Raw genomic sequence first — 17,183 nt, 5'->3', positions numbered from 1 at the left:
TGCTCCCACTGCGTAGTGTTTACCAGATCCCACAGCTTACCAGCACGTAGCATACCACATGCCCTTCCAAGGCTGTTACGTGGATAACTCACGCTGACCCTGTGAGGATGCGACTAATTTTGTCCCCATTTTACAGATTAATAAAACAGGCACAGAGAACTTCAGTAAATTTGGCCAATTCCAACTTCACACTTTGACCCCAACAGTCCCTGCTGTCAACCCTACACTTTGCTGCGCTGTGGCCGTAAATATTGACTGCGTGTAGGGTGACTCCCTCCCATATGGTTTCGATCGCCACAGCCCGTTACCCCCCACCCTGTCTCTCCTATCAAAATCTGCCCTGTGCAAAAGATCTGTTATCAATCATCTATACGTTAAAGGGAATTTAAGCCGAATTTCAGGATATATGAATTTTAATTGTGAATGGAAGTTTTTACCCTCTATTAAAAACATTTCAGGCAATAATAATAACTGAATGTTTTATGCTGTTTGTTCAGCACTATATCCCCATTGTCTAGGCTAGTTCCTATGGTAGTTGGTCTCGGTAAGTGTTGGTTAAATGAGAGAGGGAGAGAGAGAAAGAGAGAGAAGTTGACTATGTGCCAGGCACTGGGCTAAGTGCTTTGCATACATTATCATCTCATTTCATCCTCACAGAACCACCTGACGTGGGTATTCTAATTGCCCCTTTGAGGAGAATGAGATTCAGGGATGCTAAGTTTGTGACATAGCTAACCAGTGGCTGAGCTGCGATTTCATCCTTAGCAGTCTGACTCTAAGGAAAGTGCTCTTCTTAACCATATACCAAAAGTTTCCCAGGTGGGAAGGTCTTGCGGAGCAGAGTGGCATGAAGCCTCCTCCCAGGGCTGGGAAATCACATCACCCAGGGCTTCCATGCAGAATGATGATTAATCTGCTGTGGTCAGTCACAAGACCAGCTGTGGAACTGAATGTAACCACTCCATAATCTAACCTACAACTGGACCAAGCAAATATCTATGAAACTTCAGTTTCTGCTCTGTTACAAATGACAGTGTTAACCAATGACACATTAACTCTTCTTTTTTTCTCTTCACGTGCTTCCCCTAAGCCCAAACCATTTTGCAGCACTTTAGTCTGTGTTAAAGGTTTGTCCACGTGGAAACATCAGTACCCAAGTAAATTATTGACCTAGTCCGAGGGTGATCTCCACTATTAAACTTCTCGGAGTTCACTCAGTTTCTTGGATCTGAAAGTTATCATTTTTCATCAAATTGGGACATTTTGGCTATTATGTCTTCAATTTTTTGGGGGGGGGGCCTCATCTCATTTTCTCTCCTCCTGGGGCTCCAATTACTCATATGTTAAAGCATTTGATATTGCCCCAGAGGATAAGTTCCTGAGACTCTGTGCATTTTTCTTCAAACTTTCTTTCTCAGCTCTTCAAATTGGATAATTTCTTTTTTTTTTTAACATTTTTATTGGAGTATAATTGCTTTACAATGTTGTGTTAGTTTCTGCTGTATAACAAAGTAAATCAACTGTATGCTTACGTATATCCCCATATCTCCTCCCTCTTGCGTCTCCCTCCCACCCTCCCTGTCCCAGCCCCTAGGTGGTCACAAAGCACCGAGCTGATCTCCCTGTGCTATGCGGCTGCTTCCCACTAGCTCTCTATTTTACATTTGGTAGTGTATATATGTCAGTGTTACTCTCTCACTTCGTCCCAGCTTACCCTTCCCCCTCCCCATGTCCTCAAGTCCATTCTCTACGTCTGTGTCTTTATTCCTTCCTGCCCCTAGGTTCATCAGAACCTTTTTTTTTTTTTTAGATTCCATATATATGTGTTAGGATATAGTATTTGTTTTCCTCTTCTGACTTACTTCACTCTGTATAACAGACTCTAGGTCCAGAAATTGGATAATTTCTTCTGATCTGTCTTCATGTTCACTGATTCTTTCTTCTGCCCTCTCCAATCTACTGTTAAATGAATCCAGAGAATTTTTCACTTTGGTTGTTATACTTTTTAGTTCTAGAATTTTCATTTGGTTCATTTAATTTCTCTGCTGAGTTTCATTTCTCTCCTGAGATTCCCTATCTATTTACTCATTGAAGCCATATCTTTCTATAATATTTGAACATTATTATATTGCTTAAAGTCTTTATCTGCTAAGCATATTTGGGCTGTCTTGGGTTTGGTGTCTTTTCACCACTTTTTTTCTTAACTCTAGATTACATTTTTCTATTTATTTGTATGTATATTGATATTTTATTGAATATATTTTGGATAATATATTTGTAGAGACTAGATTTTGTTATCTTCTGAAGTGTTGATCCTTGTTTAAACAGGCAGTTCAATTAGTGGCTAATCATCTTGAACTTGTGTAGGCTTGTATTATATTTTGTTAGTACAGATTTATGGAAAGTCCAAGATGTTTCTCAGGCCCCTCTAATTTGAAGGAGCTCAACCTCCAAATTCTGTCACCCTCAAAGATCTTGTCAGGGTTTGATTTAGCCATTGTTAGGGCCGGTCTAGGGTCTTAGTTTAGGGCATGATTCTTACTCCTAAGGTATAGCCTTCCTAATGTGCTAGCTGGATGCCAGGCATGTTAACAAGGTATTGGGGGTGTTAATGAGATCAATGTCCCCCAGCACTACTTTTCTCAACTTCTAGTATCTCTATGCCTCTCTCAGCCCTGTTACAGCTGTTGTCTCATAAGCCTGGGGTCGGGGGGTGGGTGTGAAGGGGGAAGGGACTCTTCCTGCACATACACAGCACAGCTACAGACTTGTGTGGGAAACCCCTACTAGCATTTCTGGCCCCCTTCTCTGCACAGCATCCTCTTCTGCAATGCCCTGCCATACAGATCCAGCCACTTAAGCTTCCTTACCCTCTGATCTCTGCTTTCTCTACTCAGAAGAACTTCTCTGCTCTGTTCAGCCTATACCATGGTTGGGAAATTCTTCCCAAGGAAAGGGCTGGTTGACTGTGGGGCTCACCTGTGAGTTTCCCTCCTCTCGGGGATTGCAACCTTGCATTGTCTGTTGTGCACTATTGGAAACTGTTTGCTTCACATATTTTGGCCAGTTTTATATACTTCCTTGTACGCGAGGCAATACTAGTCCAGTATAGGTTATTCACCATTCCTGGGAATAGAAGCCTTATCTCTGTGATTAAAGGACATTTTGCAGCCAACATTGCCATATTCCCCCATTTTTGCTACCCACTCTACTAGCAGTAAATACTGATTTGGCCACGGAACATGATTCCTCTGACCTAGAAGTGTTTCTCGTGCTCACCTCAAAGGAGGAGCATTTGGAGACTTTATATTTAGCACCAGACTTGGCATGTTCATTTGCAGAGAAAGGAAAGGCTGGAGGGAAAGAGATTCTAGGTATCTTGGGCCAAATTTTTGCCTATTATTTTATTATTAAAGTCTAGATCAGAAAGGCATTTCCTGAATGATAAGAAAAGTGCTCCTAGGGAAATTGCACTATTTTAGAAATAAAGGTAAAGGCTTTAGCCTTAGATAAACATACTGATAATTGCAGGACAGAAAAATTATGTAAATATTGATAGATAGCTGGCATCAAAATACCCACAGAGGTCTTATTATCTGAAAAATGGGAAAATTCACTGTTAACTTACCATCTCACATAATTGGGGGATGGGGATGGTTATTTAGTACCTAAGTGATCTTCCCTCTACTACATACTCCCAAGAAAGAAAACTTTAGAGAAGTAATGAAGTGACACCTAAAGTATGTAAATAGTGCATGTGACCCCAGTATAGCCCTTGTCATCTGAACACCCATGAAATTCTGAGGATCCACACTGGAATTTTGTGCACATAACCCCAGTGCCAAATGAAGATCATGTTTTAGTTATTCCTATTTTCCTCATTATTGGCTTTTATTATTACCTTATACTGAAGGTCTTTCCATGACAGTGTGTCTATGCACAGTCATGACATTCAGGTATGGTCCACTTTTTAGTGTGCATATCTCATTTGATTGTCAAATAATTTAAGTTCTGTATGACATCAGGATCATAGTTTGTTTAAAGCTGGCACTTGTGATCCTTTGGGGTCACGTGCTAAACACAAAGATAGTCTAACCCTAACCCTAACCAACCCTAACATAGTACATAATTGTTGGATTTTTTTTTAATCATTTGCTATAGTTACTTAACCTCATTTTAAATCCTCTTAATCCAATATCAAAACAAGATTAAACCTAGCAGTTGCATGATTTATTAAACTAGTTTCACAGAAGGACTCTCCATGCATAGTCTGAAAAATCAAATATAATAGAAAAAATAACTTGAGCAAACTTAAATGATAATGTTTTTAAAAAGAATAAAAAGGAAGCACTCCTCCTAACCTATATTTTAGGTGGATTTTAGAAATTTATAGTGTTTTTATTAAAGTAAATGAGCATTCATAAGACCCCAGAACACAGCTTCACAGCCAAGCAGAAATAACTGATGCCCAATGCTAATACTTTTGACAGAATTGGAGCAAAAGAAGTAAATAATTTTATTTATTCTTAATTTGTATATAAGACCCTCCAGAAAACTCCTAGCTTTGGTTTTGGCAGCATTTAATCTGTTATGCTAGGATTATTTCAAACAAGAAGTCAGCTAGAGTAAAATAAAATGTATTCCAACATGAGCAATTTTATTTGAAAACCTGCAGAAACAAAAATAACTTATCTCTGTGGTATTTTTAAACTGTAACATTAAGTGATAATGTGTGTGACATCCAAACATCTGAAACCATAAACTTCTTTGCAAGTTAAATGCCAGCGCTTCATCTGGGCAGTAAATCAGCCAGCTGTCAGTGACTTACTGCAACCACAGCAAATGCTCCAGCACTCCAGACAGTATTAGTTTTATGCTGCCAACAGAAGGGTCTGTCCATAGACATTCTTAAAAGCAGTCAGGTTTCTATTCTATTAGTAGTCAGCACTTGGATAACTTTTGGCCTAAAAAATGGCAATTTCATATGGTTCAATCTAATATTTGATAAATATGAACCTTTAAAGTGTTGTTTTGGAATGAAAACAGTGAGTTTCCCAATTTCCTCTTCATAGTGATGGATTGTCACTGTCCAATCGCCGGCTGCTTGGTTGTTTCTCTTTAAGATTATATAACTGGTTAGATACATTGAAATATACCTCATGGCTTCTTGGTGGTTAGTGCTGGAATATAAGCCCTGTTCCAAGTTGTGAGAGAAAAAAAGTGAGCAGTGATGTCTCCCTCTACTGGTTCAAGATATGAGTCCTCGAATGAACAGCCAGGAAAGCGGGTTGGTGGCGTAAAAAGGTCAAAGAGAAAAGAGAGGGGGGGAAGAAAAGGAGGAGAAGAAGAAAGAGAGAAGAGGGGAAAAGGATAAGAGGGAAGGAAATCAATGAAGGAAAAGATGGAGAGGGAAAGAGGAGAAGAGAATTAGTGAGGCCAGAGAGAAAAAATTAAGTAGAAAAATCAAGAAGAAATGGGCAAATAAGGATTCGAAGCAAAGGGAAAAAGGTAGAGGTGTAAGGACATTTTTTCATGGGTCATCTTCACAGTAACCCTGAAAATATTGGCTATTTTGTCCCTTGAAGTTCTCATATGGGAATTGCAACCATGATGGTTTATCAGCCCATCCTCCTTGGAATTTTGGCAGTGTGCAAAACGAGGACGAGGCTGGACTTTTTTTTTTTTTAATCAGATATCCCCTAGTCATTGAGTTTCTTCTAAGAAGATGTCCGAAATGTGCAAAGTTAATATCATGAGAATTATAAATTCCACTGGGTAGAGTGGAATTAATTGCCCTTTCCTTGATTGGAACCCATTTTAGTGTCCTGTTATGAACCAATAGGAAAATTATAACACAGTATCCTGTGGAAGAAAGCCTGGTCCCTGGGCACCCCAAATGGGGATGGTCTTCTAAATAGAAGTCAGTTTAAATGTGGCAAACTCTTCTCGAAGCTATGCGTTACAGCAGAATTTAGACACTTAGGTCCCTGGTGGTCCCAGCAATATGCTCACTGATACAATCTCGCCACAAGGTAAACTGGAGGAGGGGACAGAGCAGGTTCATTATTAATATGAAAGCAGTCCCTATAACAATGGAAATATCCACAACTATACTCAGACAGTCATCTTTCAAAATATTTAAACAAATCCCTGGAGAACAGGTGCTTAAAGTCAGATAATACAAGTCACTGTTCAAAATAGTCATTTTGAAAAGATTTGTGACATTTCGATTTTTAAAAAAATTAAATGGCTTAGGCTAAATGTTTTCTTTCACATATTTAAGTCCTTAAGTTTTACTCCTGGGAAACTGGAACGCATTTTCAACAGGGTCCTGGCCATGAGGCTGAGGACGGATTTGCTACAGCTTTAACGTGTTGTGGGTGTGGCCACAGGAAGGCACCAATAGGTGTGTGCAGGAGGGGACCCAGGTTTGGAGGGCCTGAGTCATGCAATTTGGAGCCCTTTTTCAGAAAAAAGAGGGACTTCCCTGGTGGAGCAGTGGTTAAGAATCCGCCTGCCAATGCAGGGGACACGGGTTTGAGCCCTGGTCCGGGAAGAACCCACATGCCGCGGAGCAACTAAGCCCGTGCGCCACAACGACTGAGCCTGCGCTCTAGAGCCCGCGAGCCACAACTACTGAGCCCGTGTGCCACAACTACTGAAGCCCACGCACCTAGAGCCCGTGCTCCGCAACAAGAGAAGCCACCGCAATGAGAAGCCGCAATGAAGAGTAGCCCCCGCTCGCCGCAACTAGAGAAAGCCTGCGCTCAGCAACGAAGACCCAACACAGCCAAAAATAAATAAATAAATTTATATAAAAGAAAAAAAGAAAAGAAAAAAAAATAATATGCAAGACAAAACAACAAGCAAGGCCTTAGAAAGCAAGCAAACAAAAGGCCCTGAACTTAAGCTCATAGCTTCAGAGTAAACCCACCTCCAGGTGCTACCTAGCAAGGGCTCACTGCCCAATGTGCATAGAAGCCAAGACTATGGCACCGGCTGTTGAAGAAAGAAAGAGCTTTATAGCAAGGTTGACTCTCAAGGAGACAGAAGGCAGGACTCAAATCTGTCTCCTCCATCCAGGTTTCAGGCGACCTTTAAGGGGTTATAGGGGAATTTCAAACTCGGAAGCTGATTGGCTAGTCTTGAGTCAGTCCAAGCTACTCATGCTGCTGGAAGCCAGGTTATTGAAAGACTTCTCACTTCCAAAAGGGCTCCAGTGGCAACACTTTGAGTTCCATAAACTTCTTTGAGTTCCATAAAGTGAAAAATTCCTGGTTCCGGGTTCATCCTGAAGCTATGGGGTCCCGTCTTGCACATGCGCAGTGCTGTCTCCGTAAATAACTTCTTCGATTAATCAACAGCCTATTTAAGGAGGCAAAACCAGTTTATGCTGTGCTGTTTCACAGGTGTCTCGTTTAAGTCAGCACAGGGATGCTTTAGTGCACAATCTCAGAGGGCCCCTCAAACTCCATATCAACCTCCTGGTGAACATGAGCTCGAAGGAACTTAACAGAGCACGGTTGGCAGCCCTCTTGTCCCAGGGTTTTCTGCTGGGTGCCCGTGAGCTCTGCTGCAGGGCATGGCTGGAGAGGCGTGACCAGGCAAGGGGAAAGGACACTTGACCGAGAGACAGAGGGAGAAAGAGAGAAAGCGAGTGGGGAGCCCGCCTCTCCCCCGTATGCTTGTGCCACCCGACCTTGGGAATCTCCTCCAGCTCTGACCTCTAATATATTGAGCTGGCCAAGAAGGTCATTCGGGGTTTTCCATAAGATGTTGCAGAAAAACCCGAATGACCTTTTTGGCCAGCCCCAATATTTTCCTGTGAGTCTGGTAGAGCCAGCCAGTCAGAATTACTTGGGCTGATCCCTAAAATAGAATTTGCCAATCAGTTTTCAATTTAAGAAAAAAAAGGCTTTCTTCTGGTCAACAGAGACCAGCGAATCTAGTTTGCAATTTCATCTTTCCCCAGAGCTGGGCGTGTTGTGTGGACCGAGGTATTAGGATGAGTGAGGGCTCCAGAGGAAAAGTGGAGAACAAGATTCCATCATCCAGGAAGGGCCCTGGCTTGAGAGCAGGAGCTCTCTGGCTGGGGCAGCGTCTCAGCCCTGGGGTCACGGGCAGGGGGCGGCGCCTCAGAGGCTGCACCGAGCTACAGAAAATGGAGGCAACGCCAGGGCAATAAATGGTGATTTTCATAAAATGTTCTTTGCAAAGCACAGTATATCCAAAGCCCTGGGAGACTTTCCAGAAGATGACTGTTTAGTCAGGAAGGTTGCTCTTCTCCGCCTCTGCTCTGTCAAGACTGAGATGATGTGCTGAACGGAACGGACAGCATTGGAGCGCGTGAGCGGACCCGAGCTGCAGCTCCGACAGCTGTGCTGCTCAGCACCCCCCAGCAGCAAGGGCCCCTGCCCCGAGCCCAAATTCCCCGCAAGGGCAGAGAAGGCTACGCAGTTGCCCACTGGATTAGTACTGGTGTGGCAAAAGATTCGGGCGACGATTGGGACAATGCAGACACTAAATGACTGTCAATGCCTAACAATCAGCCCCTTTCAAGCACTTTTTAATGGCATTTTTGTCTCATCCGAGTAGCCCTCCACCCACTCCCCAGGCCTTCCCCACCCTTCTCCTAGCTTCTCAGCGTCTTGAAGTTCCCTTGGCTGGAATGAAGCCATGATAGAAAAGCGAGGATTTGCTTTTCCTTTTTAAAGCTCCATCATGAGCTTTACTCTTGTCTGAAACCAAGGTCTTTGAACTTCTAAAACCTGCAAATTCCTTAGAGACGGTGTCTCTTCCACCTCCTGATGGAGGATTGGGGGCCGGCTGGGGGATGGCCCACCGCTCATGATTTTAGAAAGAAACCCAGGTAGCTAGGAAGGACACACACACTGAAGCAAAAGAAGTAAAAGAAGTGTGACTTCGGGAAAACTCTCTTTTCCCCTGAAGGCTGCGTTGCATGGTTTGGTCTGCTTCTGTGCCTGGAGGTGGGTAAGTGATGGAAGTTCTAGGTGTGCATCTGGGCAGGAAGATGGCAAAGTCCCTCCGTCACAAAGCTACGAGTATGTGGTTCAATGGTAACTCTAGAGTTCAGAAAAAAGAGAGTGGGAATAATAGACAAGTCACATTTATTAAGCACCTACTAGCTGTCAAATGTGCGGGGGCGAAAAGGGGTTTGCAGTCAGACAATCCCAGTCCCAAATCCCAGATCCATCCCCCACTTTTGTCTGTAAGGTCTTGAGCAAGGCACCCACCCGTAGGAGATGCATCTGTAAAGAAGGGAAACGTGTTTGTTCTAAGAACTTCTTCAGAAACGGTGGAGCGCCTCGCTTATTGCTCAGACGTAGTCAGGATAAGCTCCCCTAAGAGCCACACCTGCTCCTGAAACTCGCTAACAAGTCACCGCACAGACTCAAGTTCAAGATCTCCGAGTCCCAAGAAGTCTCTTCTAGCAATTCTGAAACTTGCCCGCAGCTCAAGGGGAGGGTTTCAAAGGTATCAGAGACCCAGATTCCCCCAGCTACAAATGTGTTTCCACTATTTCCTTCGCCCAGCGGGTAAAGTGAAACAAAGGACACGAGATTAAGATTTAAGAACACTTCGAAGAAAAGGAAATATTTTGTAAAATGTTGGCATTCTCTTTCACAGATTAAAAAACCACAGCTCAATTAATGGTTCTTGAAGCTGCTGAAAACTTAGCAGCGAGGAATTCTAAGGCTTTTATGAATAGTCTGATCAGGCCCTCAGGGGCTTCTGTTGACCGTGTATTTTTCTTTGTGTGTGTGTGTGTGGCACAATACATATAAAATGTACCATTTTAACCATTTTTAAGTGTACAGTTCAATGGCGTTAAGCACATTCACATTATTATCCAACCCTCACTACTATTCATCTCCAGAACTCTTTTCGTCTTGCAAAGTGAAACTCCATACATTAAAGGGTAACTCCCCAACCCACCCCCGACCCTGGCAGCCACCATTCTACTTTCTGTCTTTGAGTTTGACTCCTCTAGGTAACGCATATAAGTGGAATCATATAGTATTTTTCCTTTGTATCTGGCTTATTTCACTGAGCATGATGTCTTCGAGGTTCATCCATGCCACAGCATGTGTCAGAATATCCTTCCTTTTTACAGCTGAATAATACTCCATGTCTGTACAGACCACATCTTGTTCATCCGTCCATCTGTCGATGGACGCTTGCTTCCACCTTTTGGCTATTGTGAATAATGCTGCTGGGAAATGGGTGGACAGGCTCCTGTGTTTTTAAAACAATGTGGTAAAAGTGGTTTTCAGCATAGAAGTAGCACTGGCCTCAGGCCACTGCAGGTGGCAAGGCCCGTGCCTCTGTCCGGAGGAGTGTTTTTAAATTAGGTCCTGTCTGCGAACAGGGGCCGGAGCGTCAAGCCTGCGGCTGCGTGGTACTCCCAGGGCACCTGTGGGTGACTGTTAATTTGAGCAGCTATTCAGGAGCCAGGTGTCTCCAAATGGAACTGGGCTACTGTGCACACTCTCTGCCCTCCCTGACCCAGGTGTCACTAACGGGTTTCTCTCTCTCTTGTATCCCGCCCCTCCCTGCCCCCGTGCCCCCTTCCCTCCCCACCCCTTGCCAACGCCTCTCGCCTCCTCTTTGCTGGCTCCCTCCCGCTCTCCAGTGCGACCAAGACCAGTGCATTCAGAGCACCAAATTCGTTTTGCAGGCCGCGGCCACGCCCCTGCTGCAGAGCGAGCCCAGCCTCGCCAGCGACGAGCTGCGCCTGCCCGGGAAGCCGGGCCTGGGCACGCCGTGCGCCAGCCTGACGCTGGGGCAGCCCACGCCGCCCTCCTCCATGCCCAACCTCGCCGCCGAGGCCGCGCTCACAGACATACTGCCCCTGAAAGAGGAGCACGTGGGCCACCAGTTCCTGACGCCGGAGGAAGCGCCCTCACCGCCCGGGATGCTGGCGGGCAGCCCGCTGGCGCACAGCCGCACCATGCACGTCCTGGGCCTCGCCAGCCAGGACTCTCTGCACGAGGATTCGGTGCGCGGCCTGGTGAAGCTCAGCTCCGTGTGACCGCGGGGCCCCGGCCCGGGGGCTGCAGACAGCAGGAGCGACGGACGGGCGGCCCCACCGCGACTTCCCGCGACCCAGTGCTGGGGTGGCCGCGACGACTCCAGGTCCTGAGGCAGGAAGAGCCCTGGGAGAGAAATCGGATCCCCCTCGGATGGCAGAGGCGAGCAGGACCCAAAGGCTGGCAGCTTGGTTCCATTTGAATTTTCTGCCCCACCCTGACCATTCAGATAACGGTGGAAACAGAGACGTAGCTGTTTTCAGGTGTTTGGAATATGGAGGGTGGCGTGGGGAGGGAGGAGCCTCCGGGGGCCCCCAGTCGGAGTCTGCGCGGAGAGGAGGCTGCCTGGGGGTTCCTCTTGCTGTTGTGGGACAGATACACGGAAGGTTTATGTCACTTGTGGCCAGACTGAAATTGCACTTAAGTGTTATGCTACTAATATTTGAAACAGACATGCCATTCCATTTGTTAATTTAAGAAAAACCTAAAGGGAAACAATGACCAGATGTGGAGTGCATGCCACGCTGCAGTCTGTGCGCGGTGGTGGTGGCATCGAAAGGGAACTGCTGCTTTCTTTCTTCTTCTTTTCTTTTTTTTTTTTAATTTTGTGAATTCTCAAGTGCTGTTTTATGGGAAGACAGTGCAACAAGCCAAGACTAATGGACCATGCCATCCCTCGCCATCTTCTTCAGCTTAATTCTACGTGGGTAGGTGGCGCCTGGGCTGCGGAGGGCTGCCGGGGTTTTAGCCCATCAAGCATCAGTTAACCTTCTGTTTAGTAGTTAGCCGGGGTGTCGTGTCGTACCACACCTGCCACAGTCTTCACCTCCTTGTGTGACCAAACTCCTGTGGACAGCCAATAAAAGGACGTCCTCTGTTATTTTGGATCTGTGTACAGTTATCCTTAACAGCTGAAATGACAACACCATCACCCAGATGGCCTGAGGAGAGTTCAGTTTTATGGAAGTAACCCTAGGGAGGAATGGTCCCAAAACAGCAAATCTTTGAATTGTGGGGGAACGATGGAATGATTTCTTAGGTAAAAGAGCAGCTTTCCATCAGTTTTTTTTTCTTTCTTTTCTTTAGTTAATCTCTTTTCGACACGGTCTTAGCGGAATTTACTCCCTGTTTACAGATTGGCCCATGGCGGCGAATCTACGGCGGGTTGTAGGGAGAGGGCTCAGGGAGAAGCTGGGCTCTGGAGCGTCTGCTCTGCTCTGCGTTGTGTTTGAGTGTTACCAAAGCTCAAGGGTAACTTGAGGTCCCGGTAAAGGTATCAAAAAAGAGGAGGAGAAACCAGCTTATTTTAGGCAGAGATCACGTAGATTGACATTCTTACCTAGACACTAATCAGAATGGAATTAAGAAAATGACCGCTTTATCCATGTTCATGTATCATCTAGAAGGGAACTCACTGGCTCTGTACTTAGGGAGTAAGTCACTTTGGAGGCAACTGCCGGAACTCAGCCGGCTTCTGTCCCTCTTTCCAGATGATAAACCCAACAGCCAAACCGACTCATGTTTAAAATCATGCTCTGTTCCTCACAGCCATATGAAAGGCAGGATACACTGATCGGTGATACCAGAAGCCCTGGATGATTTACATTTAAGGAAAAAGGCTGCTACTCGTGGGAAAGAGTTGCCATTTTATACAAAAGAAATAGAAAAGCACAATTTCAAGTTTTATTTGGAATAAGGCCAATTCTTCGTAGGTAAAAAAATAATTTGTGCTGGAAATAACTGCGGAAGTCTTGCATCATGGTATCTTTGAATCATCCTTATGTTTCATTCTGTGTATGTGAATAGAAAATGGGAAAGGTAAATTATGTGCAGCCATTTTTGATTTCTGGACCTCCTAAGTACTTGTACCCGCTTGGAACTTATACTAAAGGGGACAGAGCTCCTTCCACGCCCACACACATGCAGGCTTACGGTCATCTCAACACGTAGGGATTCTCCTTGCAGGCAGTGCCTGGGAGCAAAAAGTGACGGCCGCACAGTGTGCCTTCCACAACTTCCCAAATTCTCGCTGCTCTTTGCCTCCTTGCATCTTCTCCCCAGGGACCCAAGGAGAGAAATGGGCCTGGTGAGAAGAGAAAGGTGGCTCAGTTCTCACTGCTACCTATGTGGCCACATCCATTCCCGGCTTCTTCACCTGGAGGACAAAGACAGTGGCCTTTCCATCTCTAACACTCTCTAATTCAATGAGTGCAATTTCCCATGACCAGCCCTTTTCCCACCTCACTGTGAAAAAAATCCAAGAAGCAAGGCTCCTCACTCATTTGTTTTTACATAATGAATATTTTCTTAATATTTATTGTCAATCCTCCATCCCATCTTCAACTCCATCCCATCTTCAACTCCATCCCCTGTACACACTTGATGTCATTTATCAAAGGGGGGATTAGGGATATTGGTGACACCAATCAAAGCTTTTCAGGGTCCAAGAGGAAGATTAATTTGAATGGGCCAATTGGCTAAGACCTCTTAAAACCCCAAACCAGAGAGATACCCATAGCCCTTTCCTCTGTGGCTTGAAAAAGAATGGAGAGTCTACAGGTTGAACAGTCGTGCTCCCAGGAGCTTCCTTTTTCCCAATGGATGGAGTGTTGATCTTAGGAGACTGACTTGCCCAGTGATGGGTCTGCATTTCCCATTAACTGCTCATATATAAATATATTTAACATTGAGTGGTTCCACCTAGTTGTGGCTGAATAAACCTTGATCTTTCTAAATCCTGTCAGTGTGTTACGGATTGATTGCATGCTAGCTATAAAAAAAAAATAGGACATTTTACCATGCTATTAAAGCTTGGACCATTATCAAACACACTCACACACACAGTCATTTCGTTGTTTAAAAATTCACCTGCTTCCAACCTCCTGGGAGTGCTCGGGCACTTCAGGCTTCCCAGGCACTTGAAGGCTGAATTTAGCCTGAATGCCCTGGTCCCTAGAAAGGCCGTGGGATGGAGCATCAGGGCAGCCGAGAGCCTGCATCTGAAAGGGCGTGATGACATGTCACTCTGTGCTTCGGGAGACTTGGCCCAGCATTTGTGCTGTGCTCACTCGAAAAATGCTCATTCCGGCTTTCAGATGTAATTATTTCAGCCCGTGAGAATGCTGGGACATTTTCACCCCGTGCCAGCAAAATGCCCAATACCTGTTCTGGTCCAGAATAGCACAGAGGAAGGATCTTTTCGGAGCACTGCCTGACCCCTCTAAGTGCACTGTGATCTTCCCCTGTTGTGTTTAGGATGTCGACCAGGGTTCAAAACGAGAAGGAAACCCCATATTATGAGCCGTGTTCCTACTGAGCGCTGAAAGGGTCAGGCCCTTTCTGTGGCTTTGAAAGCACTTAGCGCTTCATGCCCTGGGCCTGGGTCTTCTGGTTCAACAGCAAGAGAAATGGGTTTGCCAAAATTGGCAGTGGTGTCCTTGGCGCTGGGGCTTGTGGTGGTATCTGCAGGGAAATACCGGAACCCGAGCTGTTTGGGGTCCCTGGCGCAGCCCTTTGGTGGGTGCAGAGGTGGTGACGGGCTCCTCTGTGGGTCTCAGAGCCTCGCAGATCCTCACCCGACAAACACTTCTCTGTAACTTAACTGCTCCCTTCCAGAGCTCAGCCCACAAACCATACTCTTCCCCAGCAACTCCATGCTTCTCCGCCTTGCCTTATGGTTTTGGAGTTAGCTGAAAGGCATCAGGGGTTTGAGCTAATAGTATAAGGAATATACTAAAGTTAGTTGCCTTTTATTTATCTACACTGGTTAGCCTGTTTAGTTCTTGATCAGGTAAGAGAAGAGAGTAAAGGGAATAAATGTTAAATATAGTTTTCTAATTAATGCCTTACAAGTGTTTTGAAGCTGAGCCTAAATCAAATCGATGTTTACATTTTTTATTAAGTTTCTGTGAGCCTTGCATGTTCGTGTCCAAATGAGAGAGCCTTTCAAACGAATTCTTAATCCTCCTGGTCCCCCTACACCTGCCCCGGAGGCATGTGTATGGCATTGTGTGTTGTTTTCCATGTTACCTCGTTAAAAAAAAAACTGCCTCTCATTTGTTCTCTTGAAATGTGTGTCTCTCTCAGTCTTATAAGAATAAGTTATCATTGGAATATCAGATAAACTGAAGCATTGTTTTCTTGCAAAAAAATGTCAAAGATACTAACAGTTTCGTAAATCGGTAAATCCTGTCTACTTGCCCATTGTACACGGTCCTGATAATACAGCCAAGATGGATTTTCAAATACAAGTGGCTAGTACATTAATCCAGTGATTAAAAATAATTGGGAGGTTGGAGACTGGATTGTTTCTGGAGCAACCGAATTTGCAGCTGCCGCAAAATTAGATAAATGGCCTCAACTGGAGTTATTTTATTTTTTCAATCTCGTAAACCCCAGGAGTTACATACAGAATGGATTGGAAAGTGAACATCTTGTGCTAATGCAAAGACTTTTCTTCCATCAATTGTTGACTTTTTAAAAGGTACTTGGTATTGCTTATGAAGATATGAATGAAAAACTCTAATTGCCCTTGATATTTTAAGATGGATTGTTAAATCAAGAGGCTGTATGGCATATCTAAAGAGATGTGTTTTCTGGGTTCTGTATAAATGGAGATGGTTTTAGCCTGCAGTTTAAAAAAAAAAAAAGTTGAAGCCTTGCTAATCATTTGCCCAGGGCATTCTGGGTTAGTATTTCACAGTAGTCAAACATTTTGGCATGGAAGAAAAAAAAAAAAGCATTTTAAACTCTAGTGGATTCAAAGCCCTAAATCTGAACAGTGTTGAACACAACATAACACATAACATTGCATGTTTTCAGAGATAATTATGCCTATTTAAATGCCTTTCATGTTTTAATCAGTGTTTGCAGAATTGATCTTAAACCTGAAGTGAATTAAGAAAGTATTTCCTCCTTCAGTAAAAACTGCTAATGGCATCAAATGTAAACCTCAGTCTTCATAGGATAAACACTGGGTAATTCAACAAGGTGTGTGGGAGAGGAGGATTGACTTGCACTAATGAATTTGCACTGTGTAGACACCCATCTGGATAATACATGTAATGGGGTTTTCTGATCATGGATATCCAGATTGGTTTCCTACTGCTGTGATTCTCAACTTTTTATGTTTACTAATGACTTTAGAACGATGCAAACTTCAAACCCCCTAATCCACTTGTTCCATGTTCCACCTTCTAACACACACACATACACCAACCTTCAAACTCATCATATATGACTCGTGTTTGGCTCTTAGGAACAAAACCCCCCAAATAACAGTGGCTTAGACAAAAAGATGTCTTTCCTGTCATGCAAAATAAGTCCAGAGGTAGGCAATGCAGGGTCAGAGTAATGGCTCCACAAGATCATCAATGTCCTGACTTATTTCTCTTTCTGTCTTGCCATTCTTAGCACTGGCTTTCAGCCTGAAGGTCACTTCATAGTCACAGAATTTCTGCTGCAGCTCCAGCCATCAAAGCCATATTCCAGGAAGGAAAGAAGAAGAGAGGGAGAGGAACAAAATGGGCACATGAGACTTTAGATGGCTCCCTTTAATGAACTTTACAAGAAACCCACTCTGATTTCCCCCATGGCCAAAGTTGAGTCACATGATCACCCCCCGCTGCAAAAGAGGCTGGGAAACGTGGTTTTTCAGATGGGCACATTGCTGCCCCCAAAAATATTGGGGTTCTGTTAGTAAGGAAGAAGAGGAAATGAGTATTTGCTACATAATCACAATAGATAACCTTGCTTCCCCCTCCAGCTTGAGCTCTCTCAACCCTTCTCTTCTCCACCGAAAAGAGCTCTGTCTTCATCCACTTTGCTCTCCCTTTAGAGAGAGTTCCTACTTGCTAAAGTAGCCTTGACCCCTCTCTTCCATGACCTCTAGCATCCAGCCCCTTCTCTCTTGCATCTTCAATTTCTTTCTATTAGTTGCTTTTTCTACGCCACCAAATCATCTCTTATTTAAAAACAAACAAACAAAACCCAAACAACACACAAGAAACTCTTCCTTGACCCTCATCCACAGCTTCCCTGCATGGCACACTTCTGAGATGTGCCCTCCAGGGTCTCCAGTGGACAAATCCAGTGGCCTCGGTCTGCCTTCTCTAACGTCTCCGAGGCCCCTGA

General features: G+C 44.6%; 1 protein-coding gene across 2 annotated transcripts in view; it reads left to right on the top strand.

The window, feature by feature from the left end:
* The window catches only part of ZDHHC14 (zinc finger DHHC-type palmitoyltransferase 14), a 271,452-nt gene extending 259,924 nt beyond the window's left edge, over positions 1 to 11,528 (top strand). The window contains exon 9 of one of the 2 annotated variants that reach the window (XM_024122665.3): positions 10,700 to 11,528. In XM_024122665.3, coding sequence (XP_023978433.1) covers positions 10,700 to 11,053 — 354 coding nt within the window. In that variant the 3' untranslated portion in view covers positions 11,054 to 11,528. Of the gene's footprint in view, positions 1 to 10,654 lie in introns of both variants that reach the window. The other variant, XM_024122664.3, reaches the window with a different exon arrangement.
* The last annotated feature ends 5,655 nt before the right edge of the window (positions 11,529 to 17,183 follow it).

Source organism: Physeter macrocephalus, chromosome 10 (assembly GCF_002837175.3).
Source record: "Physeter macrocephalus isolate SW-GA chromosome 10, ASM283717v5, whole genome shotgun sequence".
In the NCBI taxonomy this organism is placed as follows: Eukaryota; Metazoa; Chordata; class Mammalia; order Artiodactyla; family Physeteridae; genus Physeter; species Physeter macrocephalus.
This window is presented reverse-complemented; position numbering and strand designations above follow the sequence as displayed.